The following is a 20807-nucleotide window of genomic DNA, read 5'->3' as shown; positions in this document are numbered from 1 at the left end:
AACCAAGACTACACCCCTCTATCTATGTTCTCTAGCACCTTTCAAAGATACTAATTAAGCAACAAAGGTGTCGGGCTATCTAGAGCTCACCTAACTAATTCTAGGAGCAAGGTCACACAAACCTATGCCACTAGTACTTTCAGCAACAAGAGAGCTCCTACACATGCTAGTAAGCGAAAGCACAAAGCCAACTAAGCTCACTAGCAATGTTCAATAACAAGGCAACCAATGCCAAATTAGAGAGCGCAAATACTTAGCTACACAAACTAAGCAAAGTGACTAACAAGATTACACAAACCTAATTAACCACGCAAGGGAGCTACTTCTATGCTACACAAGCAAGAAGGTAACTAGTAAACTACACAAGCTAACTAGTTACAAGAGCAACTACACAAGCACAATGTATATGAAAGTAATTACAAGCTTGTGTAACGAGGATGTAAACCAACGGGAAGAACAAGGTTGACACAATGATTTTTCTCCCGAGGTTCACGTGCTTGCTAACACGCTACGTCCCCGTTGTGTCGACCGCTCACTTGGTGGTTCGATGGCTAATTGGCATCACCCGCCAAGCCCGCACGTCGGGCACCGCAAGAACCTACCCCGAAAGTGAGGGTAGCTCAATGACACGCTCAACTAAAGTTGCTCTTCGCGGCTCCCGCGGGGCGAGCACAATGCCCCTCACAAAACTCTTCTCCGGAGCACCACACAAGCTTCTTGCGGGCTTCAACGAAGACCACCACCAAGCCATCTAGGAGGTGGCAACCTCCAAGAGTAACAAGCACCACCGGCTTGCAACTCGATCACCTAGTGCCACTCGATGCAACCTCACGATGCAATCGCACTAGAATCGCTCTCTCACACAATTGAATGATCACTATCAAGTATATGTGAGATGAAGGGCTCCCAAGCACTACTACATAAGCCACCAAGGCTCTAGTGTGCTCAGCTATCGGCCTAAGGCCGACCATGGCTTCTATTTATAATCCCACGAACAAATAGAGCCATTACCTCTTCACTGGGCAAAAGTCGGGCCGACCAGACGCTTCGGTCAGGTTGACCGAACGTTGGACCACAACGTCCGGTCGCTCGATGACAGCCACGTGTCACCTGCTTCAAATACAGAACGCCCGATCTCAACGGTCATATGACGACCGGACGTAGAAGCTCCAACTAATCGAACACTGAGCCTTCAGCATCCGGTCGTTTCTAGTAAGGTTCTAGAAACAACATTTCACGACCGGACGCGTCCGGTCGATCGCGATCGGACGCAGCACCAGCGTCCGGTCACTCTCCAGCTTCTGCTATGCCTGCGTCACCTTGTACTCTTTGCTTGTCATGCTTCTAGATCATCTCAAAACCAAACTTGGGTACCCCAAACACTTGTAAACATGTTTTTAACTTGAGGGCCTTTTAATTAAAGTGACTTTAGATCAATCCAACATTTGTCACTTTTCTAACAGATTTTGTACCCTTCAAAGGAATAAGCATATTTCCCAAAGTACAAATCCAAATACCACGAAATTTGGTGGAGGTGTGCTTCACTAAGTTATCTAGCAGCTGTAAAAATTTGAGCTTTATTTAACTTCTAGATTGCTACCAGATTTCAATTCTTCCACCACTGCTACATGCTGAAAACTGCTGCACTATAGCTGACAAGAACTACTCCAAAACCGAAGCATCTCTTATCCATTTTTCATGAAATTTGTACAGCATCTTATACCATAAGTCTAGAGCATGTACACCAATTTTTATGCCAATCCAATAAGTGTTGATTACTCAAACATGGCTAAGATCACAGCTAGCTCAGATTCTCAATTATAGGACAGATTTCAACAATTGAGCTATACTTCATTATATATGAATCAAACTTGAAACTAACTTGTTTGAGTACTTCCATAAGACATATATCCATTCAAATCACTTACTAAAAGTCATCTCATGAATTAATCCAACACAAATAAATTCAAACTTGACTACTAATCAATTATCCATTCAATCATCTCATAGCAAGCAACATTGCATATTTATCCAATTCAATCAACTCATATGCACCCAAATGAAATGATCAACAAAAGATATACCTTGGTTAGCTCATGATCATCCAACTTGCAAGCTTCAACTCAATTATTTGTAAACCATCAAATATATCCAATAAATTACCAACAACTTGAATTTGACACTTGTATGTTGTAGCACATTTGGACTTTACTCAATTTGTCATGACATTGGGACAATAATCATCACTTAGCAATATTTGGCTCAACTACATAATCAACAAGATGAATATCATTTGAACCAAGCCTCCAATGCCGATGGTACCTACAAACAATCATCCACTTTTTGATGGTACCCAAACAACTTTGGGTCCTCTCAAGTTAGGAGCAACATACTTATGCAACGCCTTAATATGAGTAGCGGGATGTTTTGCAATAGCAAACATAGAGGTACCATTACCATCCTTTCTAAGCACATTATTATCGACAATTGAAATAGGCTTAGAAATATCACCTAGGGGACATGAATGTGCCATGTGTCCTCTTTCCCGGCATAAGTAGCACTTTCTCTTTGCTTGAGCCTTCTCTTCTTTGCTCATGTGGTGCTTCTCATTGCCTTGCCTCTCATGGATTGCTTGAGCCTTCTTCTCAAGCTTGGTAGGACACTTAGAGGCAAAGTGTCCCACACTTCCACACTAAGCACTTGATGTGAGCATGATCTTTCTTCTCATCTTTATTCTTGCTCATCATCTTGACATTTTGAGTTTGCATTGGATGCCTTGCCTTTCCACCCCTTCTTGTTTTCTTCTTCTTTATCATCAAATCACCACCATCTTCATGGTTGATCTTGATTTGAACTTAGGGTGTTTTCTCTTGCTCAACTTGTGGCTTTGGTTGAGGTTTCACTTGTTGCTTCACCAATTGCTTGGTTGGGCACATTGAGGTAAGATGACCCCAAGTGCGGCACTTGAAGCACTTGACATGCTTGAGCCTCTCATCTTCTTTTATCTTCTTGAGCTTCTCAATGTTAGGGCAACCATTTGCAAGGTGTCCCGCTTCATGACACCGGTAGCACATGGTATGAGAAAGCTTTCTTTGTTGTAGCTTCTTCATCTTTCTTTCTCTCTTTCTTTCGCCCTTTGTCATCTTCTTCTTGAAGCCAAGGCCACACTTGTCACCATAGTTTCTTTGAGTCTTCAACATGTGCTCAAAGGTGACTTTTTAGTTGTAGCACCTCTCTAACTTGTTGCTCAATTTCTTCACTTCACTTTTGAGCTCAATGTTCTCCTTCAAAATGTTAGTCTCACAAGACATGGAAGTAGAACAAGCATCTATATGTGAAGAGCATGGCATATCTAATAAATCATCACAAGAGGTGGATATATGCTTCTTGCCTACATCACAAGGGTTAGCAACAATTTGTGATTTATCATTTGATCCATGTGATGAGCTCTCATTATTTTTAAGTTTCTTTGTAAACATTTTAATGAGAGAAGCATGTTGTTCTAATAATTCATCATGAGATGCAAGTAGTGTCTCATGATTCAATTTTAGCTCATCATGTGAAGATTTATAAGCATCAAGTAATTTCTTATGTTCTTCATAAGAGTTCTTTAGAAATGAGTTTTCATTTTCTAATTTCAATGTTTTAGCTTTCTCATTTTCTAAAGACATGGTCATGCTAGCAAGTCTACTAACAAGCTCATCATATGAATCAACATGATCAACCATATTATCATTTGTTACCTTGGTGTCACCTTGTGACATGAAGCAATGTGGTGATGTCGTTGGGGAGCTTGTAGTAGCATCTTCAACATGGCTTGAGCATGAACCATCATTACCAATAAGTGTGCATGGGGTAGCATCATCACTTGCAACACTTGTGGCATCATCATCAACCTTGTCAAGTGAACTTGTGGTAGATCGATCATCATCACTTAACCATGAGGTGGAGCAATCTTCCACAATCACCAAATTGTGGTTATGCTCAACACACTCATGCACCTCCTTCTTGGGCTCATCCTCCTTGAATTTGCCATCATCCCATGTGGAGGAATCACCAAAGGTTTCCTTGATGGACTTCCATATCTCACGAGCAGTTCCCTTGATGTTTACTTGTTTCATCAAATCAAAGCTTAAAGCATCCATTAGAAAACAACAAGCATGTGCATCAAATTCATAGAGAACTCTTTGAGCTTTGGTGAGATTTCTATGGTCTAAGACATGGGTGAGACCACTTGTGACAACCCACCAAAATTTAGGTCCCTTTGCACAAAAATGATCAAGCATGTGATTTTGCCAAAGTGCAAAGTTTGTGCCATAAAAAATGTGTGCCTCACAAACATCTAGCCCATTAGACGCTATCCTCTCGGGTCGGTGAAGACCACAAATGAGAGACCTCGCTCCGATACCACTTGTAGGGTCGAGATAGCGGACTAGAGGGGGGGGGGTAAATAGTCCTTTCTAAAATTAATCGCGTTGGCTAACCGAAACAAGTGTGGAATTAGAACTATCGGTCTAGCCAAGACTACACCCCTCTATCTATGTTCTCTAGCACATTCCAAAGATACTAAGTAAGCAACAAAGGTGTCGGGCTAGCTAGAGCTCACCTAACCAATTCTAGGAGCAAGGTCACATAAACCTATGCCACTAGTACTTTAAGCAACAAGGGAGCTCCTACACATGCTAGTAAGCGAAAGCACAAAGCCAACTAAGCTCACTAGCAATGCTCAATAACAAGGCAACCAATGCCAAATTAGAGAGTGCAAATACTTAGCTACACAAACTAAGCAAAGTGACTAACAAGGTTACACAAACCTAATTAACCACGCAAGGGAGCTACTTCTATGCTACACAAGCAAGAAGGTAACTAGTAAGCTACACAAGCTAACTAGTTACAAGAGCAACTACACAAGCACAATGTATATGAAAGTAATTACAAGCTTGTGTAACGAGGATGCAAACCAACGGGAAGAACAAGGTTGACATGATGATTTTTCTCCCGAGGTTCACGTGCTTGTCAACACGCTACGTCCCCGTTGTGTCGACCGCTCACTTGGTGGTTCGGTGGCTAATTGGCATCACTAGCCAAGCCCGTACGTCGGGCACCGCAAGAACCTACCCCAAAAGTGAGGGTAGCTCAATGACACGCTCAACTAAAGTTGCTCTTCGTGTCTCCCGCGGGGCGAGCACAATGCCCCTCACAAAGCTCTTCTCCGGAGCACCGCACAAGCTTCTTGCGGGCTTCAACGAAGACCACCATCAAGCCGTCTAGGAGGTGGCAACCTCCAAGAGTAACAAGCACCACCGGCTTGCAACTCGATCACCTAGTGCCACTCGATGCAACCTCACGATACAATCGCACTAGAATCGCTCTCTCACACAATCTAATGATCACTATCAAGTATATGTGAGATGGAGGGCTCCCAAGCACTACTACACAAGCCACCAAGGCTCTAGTGTGCTCAGCTGCCGGCCCAAGGCCGACCATGGCTTCTATTTATAACCCCACGAACAAATAGAGCCATTACCCCTTCACTGGGCAAAAGTCGGGCCGACCGGATGCTCCGGTCAGGTTGACCGGACGCTGGACCACAGCGTCCGGTCGCTCGATGACAGCCACATGTCACTTGCTTCAAATACAGAACGCCTGATCTCAACGGTCATATGACGACCGGACGTAGCAGCTCCAACTGACTGGACGCTGAGCCTCCAGCGTCCGGTCGTTTCCAGTAATGTTCGTCCGGTCGATCGCGATCGGACGCAGCACCAGCGTCCAATCACTCTCCAGCTTCTACTCTACTTGCGTCACCATGCGTCAGCCCTGACTAGACGCACACAGCCAGTGTCCGGTCACTTCTAGAGCCAGCGTCCGGTCGATTGACCGACGCTGCACGCTGCCTGCCACCACTGACCAGACACTGCAACCCAGCGTTCGGTCACTGTGTGACCAGAGTCCAGTCCACACTGTGGGACCCTGTCTTTTCTGTATAGGGCACCGGTGGCACCATCGGACTGTCCACACTCTATGGTCAGACACTCCGCAGGTGGAGTTTCAAACCCTTCTCACCTCCGTTCCATCGCCGAGTTGATCCACATCAACTCCAACTTCATCTCCTTTATAAATGTGCCAACACCACCAAGTGTACACCACTATATGTATGTGTGTTAGCATTTTCATAATCATTTTTCAAAGGATTAGCCACTCAACTTGCCACGCCACTCAATCCTAGCGACGATGCAAAGTTAGATCACTCAAGTGGCACTAGATGACCGATATGCAAACAAGTTTGCCCCTCTTGATAGTATGGCCATCTATTCTAAACCCGGTCATCAACTTCTCTACACACCTATGACCGGTGAAATGAAATGCCCTAGGTTATACCTTTGCCTTGCGCATTCCATTCCATCTCCTCCAATGTCGATGCAACATATGCACCAACATGATCAACAATGATATGATCCACTTCATATCATCATGTGATCATATTGGTTCATCGATCTTGACTTCACTTGCTTTTCACCGTTGCCTTCGTCCATCGGCGCCAAGTCTTACTCAAGCTTCACCGCCATGCGGTCCATCGCTCCAAAGCCTCCAACTTGCCCTTCACGCTTGCAACCGGTCCATCAAGCCAAGTCTTGTCTTGATCTTTTCCACCTTAATCACATGACTCAATGTCATGTCTCATGTGCAATGAGCTCCTTCATCATCACATGTGTGAGCTTTGCAACATCTCCAAGCCATTTTCACCTTCATGGCATATGTTGCTCACACATATGTATCTGTGGACTAATCACCTATGTATCTCACATAAATACAATTAGTCCACCTATGTTGTCACTCAATTACCAAAACCACACAAGGACCTTTCACCACTCCAGGAGTGGTGACGAGCGGTCCAGGAGTAGTGATGAGCACTGCAGTCGGGGTGCCGAGCACTTCAGGTGCTGTGCCAACCACTCCGGCGGAATAGGGGACTCCATCGACGCCGATCGAGTTCGCATCACCTCCAAGCAACATCTCAAAGTTCGTGGATGCTTTCCACGACGGTGAGGAGGAGTGGTTCCGCAAGATGGACGACATCATCGGCGGCATAGGGTCCTCAGTCCTAGTGGGTTGACTACTAATGACCTAGAGCTGCTTCTCATCAGTGTAGAGGAACCACCCACGTTCACACTGGCTGAGCGTGATGCAAATTGGCGACAGGCGATGCTGGAGGAGATGAAGGCGATTGAAGAAAACAAGACTTGGGAGTTCATCGACCCACCTCCAGGATGCCGTCCGATCGGCCTAAAGTGGGTGTACAAGGTAAAGCGGGACAAGCACGACGCCATTGTCAAGCACAAGGCGTGCCTCGTCGCCCGAGGCTTTGTCTAGTGCGAGGGCATCGACTTCAAGAAAGTCTTTGCGCTGGTAGCGCACATGGAGTCTATCCGACTACTGCTGGCTTTGGCAGCAGCAAAGGATTGGTGCGTCCATCACCTGGATGTAAAATCAGCCTTCCTCAATGGCAAGCTGGCGGAGACAGTCTTTGTCAGGCAACCTCTGGGTTTCACCATCATGGGAGCGGAGCATAGGGTGCTCTGACTACGTAAGGCGCTCTACGGGCTGCGGTAGGCCCCACGAGCGTGCAACGCCAAGCTTGATACCATGCTGGGCAAGCTTGGGTTCTCGCGGTGTGCAATCGAGCACTCGCTCTACACGCGGTGACGGGGAAGGAGGAGCTCGTCGACGGTGTGTATATGGACGACTTGATCATTACTAGCGCGCGTGCAGAGGATATCGATAGCTTCAAGCGCGAGATGGCAACTTATTTTCGAATGAGCGATCTCGACACGCTCTCCTACTACCTTGGCATTGAGGTGAGACAGGGGAAGGAGGCGCTCACGCTCGGTCAGAGCGCGTGTGCCTCGAAGTTGTTGGAGCAGAGCGGTATGGCTGAGTGCAAGCCGTGCGTGACTCCGATGGAGGAGCGACTAAAGCGAACGAAGGCCAGTACCGTGGCGAGGGTAGATGCAACACTCTATCGGAGCATCGTCGGTGGTCTACGCTACCTAGTCCACATGAGGCCGGACATTGCGTTCGCCATGGGCTACGTCAGCCGCTTCATGGAGGATCCCCGAGAGGATCACTGGGTCACGGTGAAGCGGCTGCTGCGCTACGTTAAGGGAACGGTGGATCAAGAGATAGTCTTCCCTAGGACCGGCGAAAGTGGGCTGCAGCTCACTGTGTTCAGCGATGCAGACATAGCGTGGGACATCGACGGCTGGCGGAGCACCTCTGGCGTGCTCGTCTTCCTCGGGTTGGCTCCAATCTCATGGCTATCGCTGAAACAGAAGGTGGTGGCGCTGTCCACGTGTGAGCAGAGTACGTGGCGACGGCCACAGCGGCGTGCCAAGCTATGTGGCTGCGTCGGCTGCTGGGCGAACTGACCGGTGTGGAAGCTCACCCACCAGCACTTATGGTGGACAACCAGCCCGCCCTCGCCCTTGCGAAGAATCCGGTTTTCCACGACTGGAGCAAGCACACTGACATCAAGTTCCACTTTTTCAGGGACTGTGTCGATGGAGGGCAGATCGTCATCGAGTTTATCGAAACTGGTCGGCAACTCGCGGATGTCCTCACCAAGCCGCTCGGCCATCTTCGGTTCACGGAGCTGAAGAAGATGATCGGCATGGTGGAGGTTCTAGGGTTAGCAGCAGGATTCGGGGAAGAATTGTAAAGTAATCTGCTGCTCTCCCATCTCTGAACGCGTGGCAAGGGTAGGCGTCGAAAGGGCTCTCTGCTGCAGCACTGTAGCCACGGCAGGGGCAGGCGCCGAAAGGCTCCCCTGCCGCACTGTAGCCACAATAGGGGCAGTCGTCAAAGTCAACCCTGCTGTCATATCTAGTCACTGTAGCAGCATGATAGTCTGGCATGTCTGTGTACTAGGATTAGATGGGTAGAGTTGTATATATAGCTTCTCACTGCAACTCAGTAAAGAGAGCGAGTTCAGTTTTGCCATCTATTTTGTAGAGCTCAGGCCAACACTGGTGCTTGTGTTGTGTGTGTGCGCGCGCTCTGTTCTCCCTCCCTCTTCTATCTCCAGCCGTAGTGTGTGGTCGGAAATGACGGTGAGCGGTCGACTCACTCGTGTAGGAGATCTTGGGACCGACAAACGGTGAGGAGCTCGCTGTTGAACTTGCAGTAGTGGCTCACTTTGCTGTCCTGCTTCTGACGGTACACCTTTGGGAAGAACCTCTTCAGGAAGGAGTCCATTGAGGTAACACCACCTATCACACACAGAGAGACTTGAAGACACAGAAAAATTCACCAATTCCATTATTGCTAGAGATTACTATGGTACGATTTTTCTCCTATGTTCTTTACACGCATAAAGGAAACAGGTTGATATTATATCGCCAGGTTGATATTACACGCATAAATGAAGTTACGTTTAAATGAAGTTACGTTTAGGGCATGTTTGGCTTGCCTCCAGGCAAACCTGCCTGGCGCAGAGACAAATCTCGTGTATCTGATTTTGGACGACTGGGGCTGAGATGCAGATGCTTGCCTAAGAGGGAAAGAACCAGACAGCCTTTAGTACTGCTAGAGTACATATTTTTCTTCCTCTCTTGTGGAGTGTGGCAGTGAAGTTGATAGATACTTCATACTTGAAAGTAAAAATAGTGTCGTCGTGGTTAATTACGTGATAGGGATTATGTGGATGACGATGAAGAATGAACTGTGATCTGAATCCTTACTTCTTCTCGAGTTTCGACCACTTCTGCTACAAAATGGTCATAGACTCATATATAGCCTGTGTTCATCCATAGTGATGAATGCAGTAACAGCTGTTGCCGGCAATGGCAACCAAGCTTAAAAAGAAGCGTGAGGTGAAACTGAAACAGTCCCCTAGCTCCTGCACGTCCCACCCCACCTTGTCACCATCTTTGGCCCATGCATCTTTCAGGCCCAATCGCCTATATAGCCGCACGAATAAAACTAATCGACCACCAAATCCTGCGTCCTGATCAAGATCAGCTAGTGGCACTACCAAATCGCGTATACTAATATTACACCGAAGGAGAAAGCGAGAGTAACCGCGCGCGGGACGAACCGGAGATGCCGAGGTCGTATCCGAAGAGGACGCCGCCGCTGCCAGCGACGACGCAGGACAGCACCACGAAGGGCGTCACGCGGCCGCTGTAACCTTCCCCGCCGTCCGCCGGAGCGCCCTCCACGAACGACCCGATCGCCATCGATAAATACGTCCTCCCGGCCGCCTGATCTCACTCGTTCTAGCCCCTATCCATCCATCTTCAGCTTCTCCTCGGCAGGCCGCGAGTGTGGAGTGTGACGGCTAATAAACGACGCTGCCACTACTAGTATTCAGGTGGGTGTTGACGCTGCCACTCCACTCCGGCAGGTGGCGGCGGCCTGACCTCTTTGACGTGTTGGCTAGTCTCTTGTTTCATTTTTCGTGATCGGAATGACTACGGAAAAGAACACGTATATGGTCCCATTTGTCAGCTTCTTTTGAGAGAGGGGAACTTCTAAGTAGCTTCTGGTGCCATGAGCTTTTCTTGGGCTGCTATAAAACTGAGCCCAATAAGAAAGTGTGGATTATCTTACTCATAGGTAGGGATGAAAACGCATCGGATACGGACGGATATCACTGATATTACATTTGTTTTCATATTTCTGTCCGGATTCGGATTCGAATACGGATAGTGTCAACTATGTCGGATAGAATACGATTGGATATCGACATCATAAATATGCAATTTGAGTATTCGGATACGGATACGGTATCGGATGTTGGATATCCGGACTTAGATACGAACAGATCTCAACCCATCTAAACGGATTCGGTTTCGAATACGGTCGAAAAATATCCGTACCGTTTTCATCCCTACTCATAGGGTCCATGAAATTCACTACGAAGTGGAAAAAAGACAGAAAAAAAGTCAGGCCCATACTACCAACTATGGACTGTGTCCCCAGATAAATTAATTCCTAAAATCTGTGTAATTCAAAATATCTTAAGTTTGACTAATTTTAGAAGAAAGAGTAACAACATCTATGATATAAAATGAGCATATTATAAAAAATATATTCTATGACATCTAATGATACTAATTTAATGTCATAAATCTTGACGTTTTTCTCTAGAAATTAGGTCAAAGTTTATAAGTTTTGACTTAAGACAACTCTAGAATCTATTTATTAAAAAACAGAGCGAGTATCTTAATATGTGGTGACTTTAATATCATTAGAGGGCCACAAGATAAGAAATAATGCCAATTATGATGAAAGGTGCCATTTTCGGCCCTGTTCGCTTGTCTTATAATTCGTATTTTTCAGCTTGTTTTTTCAGCCGGAATAATGTTTTTCTTTCACAACAAATTAGCCGAAACAGTGGTTCGGCTTGTTTTTTTAGCGAAGCGAACGAGGCCTTTCTATTCAACACAATTACTGATGCTTTCAACTTGCGAGAATTCGGATTTTTGGGCAGGCAATTTATTTGGCCAATAAGCTTGCCTTCAAAAAGGAAAATACTAGTGCCCGGATGTCCGGATATAAATAATTGATCCGAACACTTTCGCTCTACCCGTTCCACCCGACGCTTCTTCCTTTTTGAATCCAGAGGCTTCCGCTGCGCTCCTCTTTCGGATCTAGAGGCTTTTGCTCTTCCCGTCCCACCCCAGCGCTTATCCCCTTATGGCTCCCTCCTTTCTCTTGTGATGTAATAGTAAACCATGATAATGGTGGTTGCGCTTCCTATAGAGCTTGTAGACACTGCACCTTGTTGTACGTGAGGGAGAGAGATGGAAAGAGAGACAAATGGATCAGATGGTAATCATTGCTTGCAACATTCAAGAACAAATGTTTGCAACATACAGAAACCTCATGTAACATCCAAAAATATATGTTGCAACATCTTAAATCGACAGTTGTAACATCCAAAAAACATATTGCAACATCTTAAATCGACTGTCGCAACATTAAAAAATATGTTGCAACATCTCAAATCGGCTCTGGCAACCTCCAAAAAAACATGTTGCAACATCTTAAATCGACAGTTGCAACATCAAAAAACCATGTTGGAACATCTTAAATCGACTATTGCAACATCAAGAAAAATATGTTGCAACATCTCAAATCAACTATTGCAACATGGCAAATCGACTATTACAACACCGCAAAATCCATATCACATACTACAACATAACCCACCATAAAGTGCAGATCCGGTTGCGCTTACCTGTGAAGGAGCCCAGCCACCATGGAGGAGCTTGTCACCAGTGAGGCCACATTTCCAGCGTGTAGTTCATCGTCGAGAGACACCCGACCATGGAGGATTTTATAGCCATGAAACACCTCACCATAGAGGTGTCCACTTACATCCACTTTGCCACCATGGAGTCAAGGTAGGAAGGCGAGCGGGTGCAGCGGCGAGGGAAGAACAAGGTGTGGCAGAACCGCCCGAAATAGCATGCTTTCGGAGGCGCTCGTCTCCCACCAGACACTAAGCACCCCGAAAGCTCAGATGGTTCCATCGAGCACACCCCAAGGGAGAACTCGAACAATCCACGTTTTTCACCCGGGATCCAATAATGAGAACAAGTTTACATCACTTAGTGCATTTCATACAACAATAGTTCTCAAAAATACATTATTACAATACCAAGTTCAGAGTGCGGAATTTAAATAGCAGAATTAAAATAAACATCTAGCGATAAGATATAAGGATCCGTCTGTGCCCACTAGAAGAATCCTGCACACAATAGTCATTTCTCAAGCTACACCTACAACAGGGGTAAATAAACCCTGAGTACACAATGTACTCGCAAGACTTGCTCGACTAGTGGGAATAACTTCCCGACTCTAAAGGATATCATAAGCTTTATGGTTTGCTGAGTTTTCTTTCTGCAAAAAGCATTACTAATAGTGAATCCTTATGTATGTATGTTATTAGCAGTCATCATTAATTTGTTAGCTAACCATTCTATGTAAGCAACTGTTCTACTTTCAAGCAAGAGTTGAGCAAACAGATCCATTCATTCCCTTTCATCTTCTAGTTCTTACTACGGTGCTAGATCATAGACAAGTCATACCGTATTACACGACGATTCATGAACCAATGTAGCCCAGCTAGGTACCCCAAAACACACGCACTGCTTGTACCCCAGGCACAAGCAGGACCAACCCACCACTCTCTTGTCAAGGGGTCCAGGTCCTCGACCAAACTTGGACTCCAAGCCCCCACACCTAAGTCCTAGATTCAGTGTGGTGCTTAGACCTCCACCATCCCCGCCTCCGATCAGTCGGTCCAAAAAGAGCCGGAACCCACGACAAGAGAGCAACGAGCCTTCCCGCTCCCATAAGCAAGTATGTGCTCAAGAAAATAAGTCTGTGACCTGACTAGAATCCAATGCAATGGCCGGTCCTTAACCGATTGGACAGGAAAAATAGTGTAACCAAGCTATGCCCCATTGGCCGCAGGACACAACCTATTACACCCACCAATACCCGTACCATATCCCTGCCCAGTCTCCATTTTTTCTTTCTCAATTTTATTATGAGAGTGATAATAATAATCACCTATTGCGAGTAACATCAGGTTACTCACACTACCGATAGTCTAAGCATAGCAGCTACTCGACCTATATTAGTAGGACTCATAGGTAAGTTTATCTATGCATGTAGTTTCAACAATAAGCCTGTAACGTAAATGCACATCACACATATATATCCAGTGATTATTCAAAATAAGGGTTATGCACCGGGGCTTGCCTTGGGCAGGAGGGGTGTCAGCTCAGTCAGTCAGTGGTGGCTTTGGGACCTCCTTCTGCACGAGGATCTCCTCCTCATACTCCTCGATCACCTCCTCGAACTCGTGATCTCCGATGGTCACGATCTCCGCCAACTCGTTCTCTACATGCATACGACGATGATGCAACACTTAGTATTACGACAACAACAACTCTTAAAATAACAATACATCTACCAAGCTACTAAGCTAACTCTAATGACTAAGATACTAAGCTAGCTATCATTTTCATCAAACAAGGTATTGGGTTCAACTAACAACCTTTAACTTAGCAACTAAAGATATATCCTTACTTCCACTAATGATTTAATGTATATTGAAACAAGGAGCATCCAACTACCTTAATACCTAGTCTATTCTAAGGCTACAAAAATTACAGTAAGCACATAATAATATAATGAAGCTACTGTAAAATTTCAAGGCTAAAACTATCACCATTTTGCCGCAAAAAATCCTACAATAATTAGTTTAATAATATTAAGTAGTCTCAAACGATTTAATAGCTCCTAAGGTCAACACATATAAGCATAAACTAAATACACCAACAGATAGAGCACAATTTTAGAATCTTAACAAAATTGGTTTCATAATTTTTGGATACCTACACGATTTTATATGATTTACCAAAGATCAGCTCAGAAATGTAATTAGAAAGCCATTTAACTAATTCGCTTAAAAAGAAAAGGCGATGAGCCTAGCGTGGCCCACCGCATAGACGCGGCCCACGTGAGCCAGCCCACAACGGGGGCAGCCCGCGCGCGTTGGCACTCTTGCAAAAACGCCCTCGCGTTACCAGGCATTAGCGCGAGCACTACACGTACTATTCCTATAGACAACAACTTTGCAAGGAAGCCCTCGTATTCTCTCGTCTTCGCATCGGAGAGGTCCCTGACGCCTCCGCGCTTGTCGGCGCGACACTAGCTGGCACTGAGCCACTACGCCGGCCAACTGGGACCCGCGCAGGCCTAGCCTAGGGGGTCGACCCTTACCTATGGGCTGACGCACAACTCTAGGCATCGGTGGGACAAGTCAAGACGCAGTAGGATGGCGCCTCCACGACGGCGGGCACCCTGCGGCGGCGGTAACCACGTTCCGGTGAGCCTTGGCATAAAAGAGGTGATAGAAATAGTGGGCGAGCATCAGTGACTCACCACACGCCTATCCATGGCGGTGGCTTGGCCAGAGACGCCCCGAGTAATCCTGGTCATGTGCGCGCGGCAAGCATGACGTCGGGCCACGGTGGTACGGCCGCGTCAGTGCCACAAGGGTAGCCGTAGGGGTACGGCTTAGGTGCGCACAGCGAGAAGGGGTGCAAGGCGGGTCGGGTGGTGTAGCCAGTTTGGCTTGAGGTGGTGAGCTAGTGGCTGCCTATGGTGGTGGCAGGCTAGGTCTTAATGGCGCTGTGGCGGGGGCAAAACTCTAAAATTGGAGCTCGGCTAGGCGCCATTTAAGGCAGGGTGGGGACGGTCGACTAGAGGACTTGATGGTGGCGCTAGAGACACGACGCCACGACCCGAGATGACTCCTCCCAGCCGTATTAACTCGTGTAGCTCAGTCGGCCAGGCGAGGAGAGCAGAGAGAGAACCGGAGCTTGACGTGACCGGCCTTGGCAGGATGCATCCGTCGCGATCCGGATGAGCCGCGCGTCGCTACTACGAACAACACACGCACGCCACCGATCGGCACTGCCTGCGAGGCTACTGTGCCATAAATGGCAAAGAGATGGTGCGTGCAGCAGAGGAGGGGGCAAGCCCTCGTGCGCGTAGCGAGGGGACGAGCACATCACGATGTAGTATCAGTAGCAATGACATCGCAGCAGAGCGGTAGGGACAGTGGAGCAGCAGCGGCTGGCGGCCCGCAGCACAACGCAGTGAGTGACAACGACACAGTGCGACAGCGGGACGGGATATCTACGCGGTAGGGCGGCCAGGGCACCGGGCCGGCGGTGGCGGCAGCACCGCATGGCAAGGCTAGATGGCCAGCTGTGGCCGGCTAGGACGGGGCAGTCGCGGCCGACCACGCGCGGCAGTGCGCGAGCGCACGTCCGAGCCCAGTGACACTGAGGCTCCACGCGATGGTGACCGCGCACACTCGGCCAGGCAACCGAAGCAAGTGTTGTGCATGAATTTTAAAGCATCGACTATGACTAAACCGTTGCTTCTAAGCCTAAACTGTCTTCTCTAAGCTCAAGGTGGTATATGAGGCTGCTAAATCGAGCTATAATACCTCATCACTCCTTAATCCAATCTCTTGCAATAATTTGCTAAACACGGCAATATCTAGCTGTTAACATACTTAAAATTTTCCTAAGTTTTTGAGCTGAGTCTGATTTCTATTTGCGATTTCTAAGCTAGTGGAAATATTAGCTAGTAATATTATTTTTCGACCGTAAGTATTTCACTGTCATCTACAAAGTTTGTACTTCCAACTTTATTAAGGTGACACATATATGTTCTATAGCATTTTTGCTTAATAAAAATTGGTTTTAAACCCTAAGTGCTATAATATGACTATCCAATCAACTTTCGTTTCGCATTCTAGTTGATCGTTTCGAATTACATAAATTGATCTACACATTTTATCACATGCATTAACACATAAACATGATACTCATGACATATTTTAGTAAATGATTTACGGTGTAACACCGAGGGTGTTACACAAGGACAGGCGCAGGTGGGCGGGGCCGTGAGAGATGAAAGCAGGTAGTGAGGGAGTAAGAAGGTCAGCCGCGTCGGGGAGACGAGCAGTCGAATCAGGCCGGGTGACGAGCAGCCGCGTCATCGTCATGGAAACGAGAAACTGCGTGAGGGAGACGAGCAACGGTGTGAGAGAGAAAGGTGAAGACTGTTGAGCCATTGACAGAATGTATTGATTGTTGTCTAGTTAAAAAAGCATCCGACGCGAAGGAAACATGCCAGACGCCACGAGCATTTCGGCTTCAAAAAGTTGGACAGAGTCTGATCCTTTCTTCACTGAATAGGAGGTACATTTTCCATGTACCATTGTACGTGCTCTATCATGTGAAACCTTTAGCATAATCCTTTGTATCTTGATACGGGAGAACCTTCTATTGGTAATAGTTTACCTTCTATTTTGTGGAATATTATTAAGGATGACGTAACACTCTTTGCAAAATAACACAATTAATATATATTACCCAAGTGCAATGAAGCTAAAAGAAGTCCATCAATATAGGCCCATCTGCTTGTTAAATGTTGAGATATTCACAAAAGTAGCTACTAACATGATATTGTAAAAGTTGCCCAAAGAACTATCAAACCATCACAGACGGCTTTTCTCCCAAGCGAAATAGTATGGATGGTGCAATGATTTTACATGAAACTATACTTGAGTTACACGCGAAGAAACAAAATGGCGTTGTTTTTAGATTGATTTTGAGAAGGCTTATGATAAGATCAATTGGATTTTTTTTACAATAAATCTTGAGAATGAATGGGTTTCACTCGAGATGGTGTGATTTGGTCAAAGCTTATGTCCGAGGGGGCAATGTGAGTATCAAAATAAATGACCAAATGGGACTTCCAAACTAGAAAAGTCGATAGGGTAATCCAATTCTACTAGTTCACTTTGATATTGTTGTTGATATATGTTGCCTATCGTCTTGGCTAGAGCTAAGGAAGGTGGTCAGATAAAGGGGGTAATTCCACATTTACTTGAAGACAGTCTATCTTTTTTGCTATATGTAGATGACACGGGTATGTTTTTACTCAAACACGCAGAAGAGCCACGTATCTTTTTAAGAAAAGAGGGCAAGAACCCTTACAACATACACCCACACTCCTAAGCTCTTATAAAAATAACGCCTTTTACTAAGATAGAAAGAATGACCTCACCTCCCACAAAAGACTATACTGACCATCTACAGGCACAAGAGGAGGGGTGGAACTTTCCTAAGCCTTTGCAAAACTCCAGCAACGCAAACTTGTTGCTTTGTGCCTGTGAACAATCATCAGGTCTTAAAATTAACTTTCACAAAAGTGAGATCATTTTTTTTTTGGCTCTAGCAAAAGATTTGGATGAACAATATTCACATCTCCTTGGTTGTAGCACTGGTTCTTGCCCTTTCGCTATTTTGGAATTTTGATGATCTCTAGAAAATTGGACAGTAAAGATCAGAAAATGATAGAAAATAGGACAGAGAGAAAATTAAGCGGTTGGAAGGGTAAACACGTACCGTATGAGGGTAGGCTAGTGCTGATTAATTGTGTTCTATCTAGTTATCTTGGTTCTATTAGCTGCCCCTGTTTGGATCCAAAAGACATACTCCCTCCGTTCCAAAAAAGAGTGTCATTTTTTACTTTCAGACATCTTATTTGACCATCCGTCTTATTCAAAATTTTTATATAAATATCATCTATTTTTTATGACTTATTTTATCATTAGAGATACTTTAATAATGATTTATTTATTTTATAATTTACACAAAATTTTTGAATAAGGCGAACGGTCAAACACAATGTCCGAAAGTAAAAAAACGTCACTCTTTTTGAGATGGAGGGAGTAACTATTAGCAGATAGCTATTACCTATATGTATCCAAACAGGATCTAAGTGGGCCAAGTGTTTCTTTTGTTTTTCTGCCATACCCTATAGAATATTTATTGAGATATGCCAACTAGTACCTCTATTCCAAATTATAAGACATTTGATTTTGGCTTTTCTAGATACATATGTTTTGTTATGCACTTAGATATACACTATGTCTAGATACATAGTAAAAATAATGTATTTAGAAAAGTCAAAATGTCTTATAATTTAGAACAGAGGCAGTACATGCTTATTTTTTCAAGAAAAAACGAACCTATTTATTAAAAAATCCTGAACAATTATTTTCTCAACAGATGCTGGAGCGTTTAAATGCCACACTACTGTCACCACTGAATTTATAGTGTGCTTGCAAACTGTGCAGGCTCAGGTGCAGCCTTATTCTGCTCTCTTTTCATATGGATTATTACTCCCCAGTTAGCTAGGTAGCCTGCCATTGTGTCCCCAACGAGAAAGCTCAGGCATGCTTGTTAATCTCCCCTCCTGGTCAGGCTTGAGCTTGAGCTAGGCACCTTCTTTTTATGGAAGTAGCGAATAAGCTATTGTTGGCTAACCTTGAAGTTTGAGATTTGACCAATGTAACTTTTTAGAATCGATATAGCCCCACTAGTTGCTTAGAATTTATATTTTTTACAAGTTGTCAATATCTGTGCAACATTGCTGATATCTTGGTTTCAGAGTAGACAACAATACTATGTATCTAGATTTATATTTTTATTAGAACTTTCGAGTTTCTAATAATATTGATCCAACAGAACATTCAAAACCTAGATTTTAAAAAGCCTTTTGCTTTAATTTTCTACTAAGTTTGAGATACTAAGTTTGAGATTTTTTAAAACTAAGTTTGAGATTTTTGAAAACTTTTTTTTGGAAAAATTAGCAGGAGCACTGCTATATATGTCATATAAGAAGGAAGCAAATCCAGTTTACAGAAGATAGGACATACATTAAGGTGATCACTCGAACACAGAAACTTGAAACCAAATAAACGATATTCGTGAAGGTAAATCTAGTTTCCCAGTTGTAGAAAGTGAGAATGGGAGCCAACACCTTGGTGTATTGATCTCAATGTGTATGTATAGTACATCAGGGAGGTTGCGGCTTGTGCAAACCGTCCCGTTCTACAGCCGGCGCACGTCATGCGCGTGGTGACCGCGCTCACTGCCTCTGGCAGTTTACAGTCATGGTCAAACTCTACACCAAATATTATCTATCCTCAACACCCCCCACAGTCTGGCGTGTGGTAGGAGCAACACAAAGACCAGACCGAAAAGCTTCAAACGTCGTCGTCGGCAATCCCTTCGTCATGATGTCCACGTATTGCTCGCCGGTCGGAACGTGGAGGACGTGGAGGTCGCCGAGCTGGACGCGTTCACGAACGAAGTGTATGTCGAGCTCAATATGTTTGGTTCGCTTGTGGTGGACGGGGTTGGAGCCTTGGAGGACATGTACACCGCCGAGACGTTGTCGTAGTACGTGACTGTAGCCTTCGCGAGGTGGCAATGAAGTTCGCCGAGGAGCTGTCGCAACCAAATGTACTCGGCCGCCGTGTTCGCCACAGCCCTGTACTCTGCCTCCGCGCTGGAACGGGAGATGGTGGGCTATCGTTTCGACAACCAGGAGACCAGAGACGCGCCGAGGAAGACGCAGAAACCTGATGTCGAGCGCCGCGTATCCGGGCATCTGGCCCAATCGGCGTCGGAGTACGCCGTGACGTCGAGCTCGGGGGAGGCGCGGAGATGCAGGCCGTGCGACGTTGTCCCACGGATGTAGCGGAGTATGCGCTTGAGCATGGCCATGTGAGGCGCATGCAGATCGTGCATGTGCAAGCACGCCTATTGCACAGCGAATGCAAGATCCGGGCGTGTCACGGTGAGGTACATGAGCACACCCGCCAAGCTTCGGTAGGTCGATGAGTCGTTGATGGCATCGCCGTCGGTGGACAACTTGCCTTTGGAGTTGATCGGACTGGAGATGGGCTTGCACGACGTCATTCCAGCACGGTCCAGAATGTCCTCGGCATAGCACTCTTGGGAGAGGAAGAAGCCATCGGCGGTGTGCTTGACATCAATGCCGAGGAAGAAGCGCAGCTCGCCCATGTCCTTGATGGCGAACTCGGTGCGCAGACGATCGATGACGTGCTGCAATAGACCGGGGCGGGAGCCGGTGAGCACGATGTCGTCCACGTACAGCAGTAGGTAGGCGATGTCGTGGCCGCGATGGAGAACGAAGAGCGAATAGATAACTGCCTCTGTTCTATTAGCTGCCCCTGTTTGGATCCAAAAGACATACTCCCTCCGTTCCAAAAAAGAGTGTCATTTTTTACTTTCAGACATCTTATTTGACCATCCGTCTTATTCAAAATTTTTATATAAATATCATCTATTTTTTATGACTTATTTTATCATTAGAGATACTTTAATAAT

At 45.7% G+C, this 20807-nt stretch overlaps 1 protein-coding gene across 1 annotated transcript; it reads right to left on the bottom strand.

Moving 5' to 3' along the window:
• Window positions 1–9123: 9123 nt before the first annotated feature.
• On the bottom strand, window positions 9124–10410 carry LOC136536864 (hexose carrier protein HEX6-like). Its single transcript, XM_066529018.1, has 2 exons — window positions 10097–10410; window positions 9124–9269 (listed from the first exon to the last, which is right to left on the bottom strand). Exons 1-2 carry the CDS (start codon window positions 10236–10238, stop codon window positions 9124–9126), a joined length of 288 nt encoding a protein of 95 aa, XP_066385115.1. The 5' UTR covers window positions 10239–10410.
• Between the last annotated feature and the right edge of the window lie 10397 nt (window positions 10411–20807).

Source organism: Miscanthus floridulus, chromosome 2 (assembly GCF_019320115.1).
Source record: "Miscanthus floridulus cultivar M001 chromosome 2, ASM1932011v1, whole genome shotgun sequence".
Taxonomy (NCBI): domain Eukaryota; kingdom Viridiplantae; phylum Streptophyta; class Magnoliopsida; order Poales; family Poaceae; genus Miscanthus; species Miscanthus floridulus.
The sequence above is the reverse complement of the archived record's forward strand: the minus strand, read 5'-3'. Positions and strand labels throughout refer to the sequence as shown.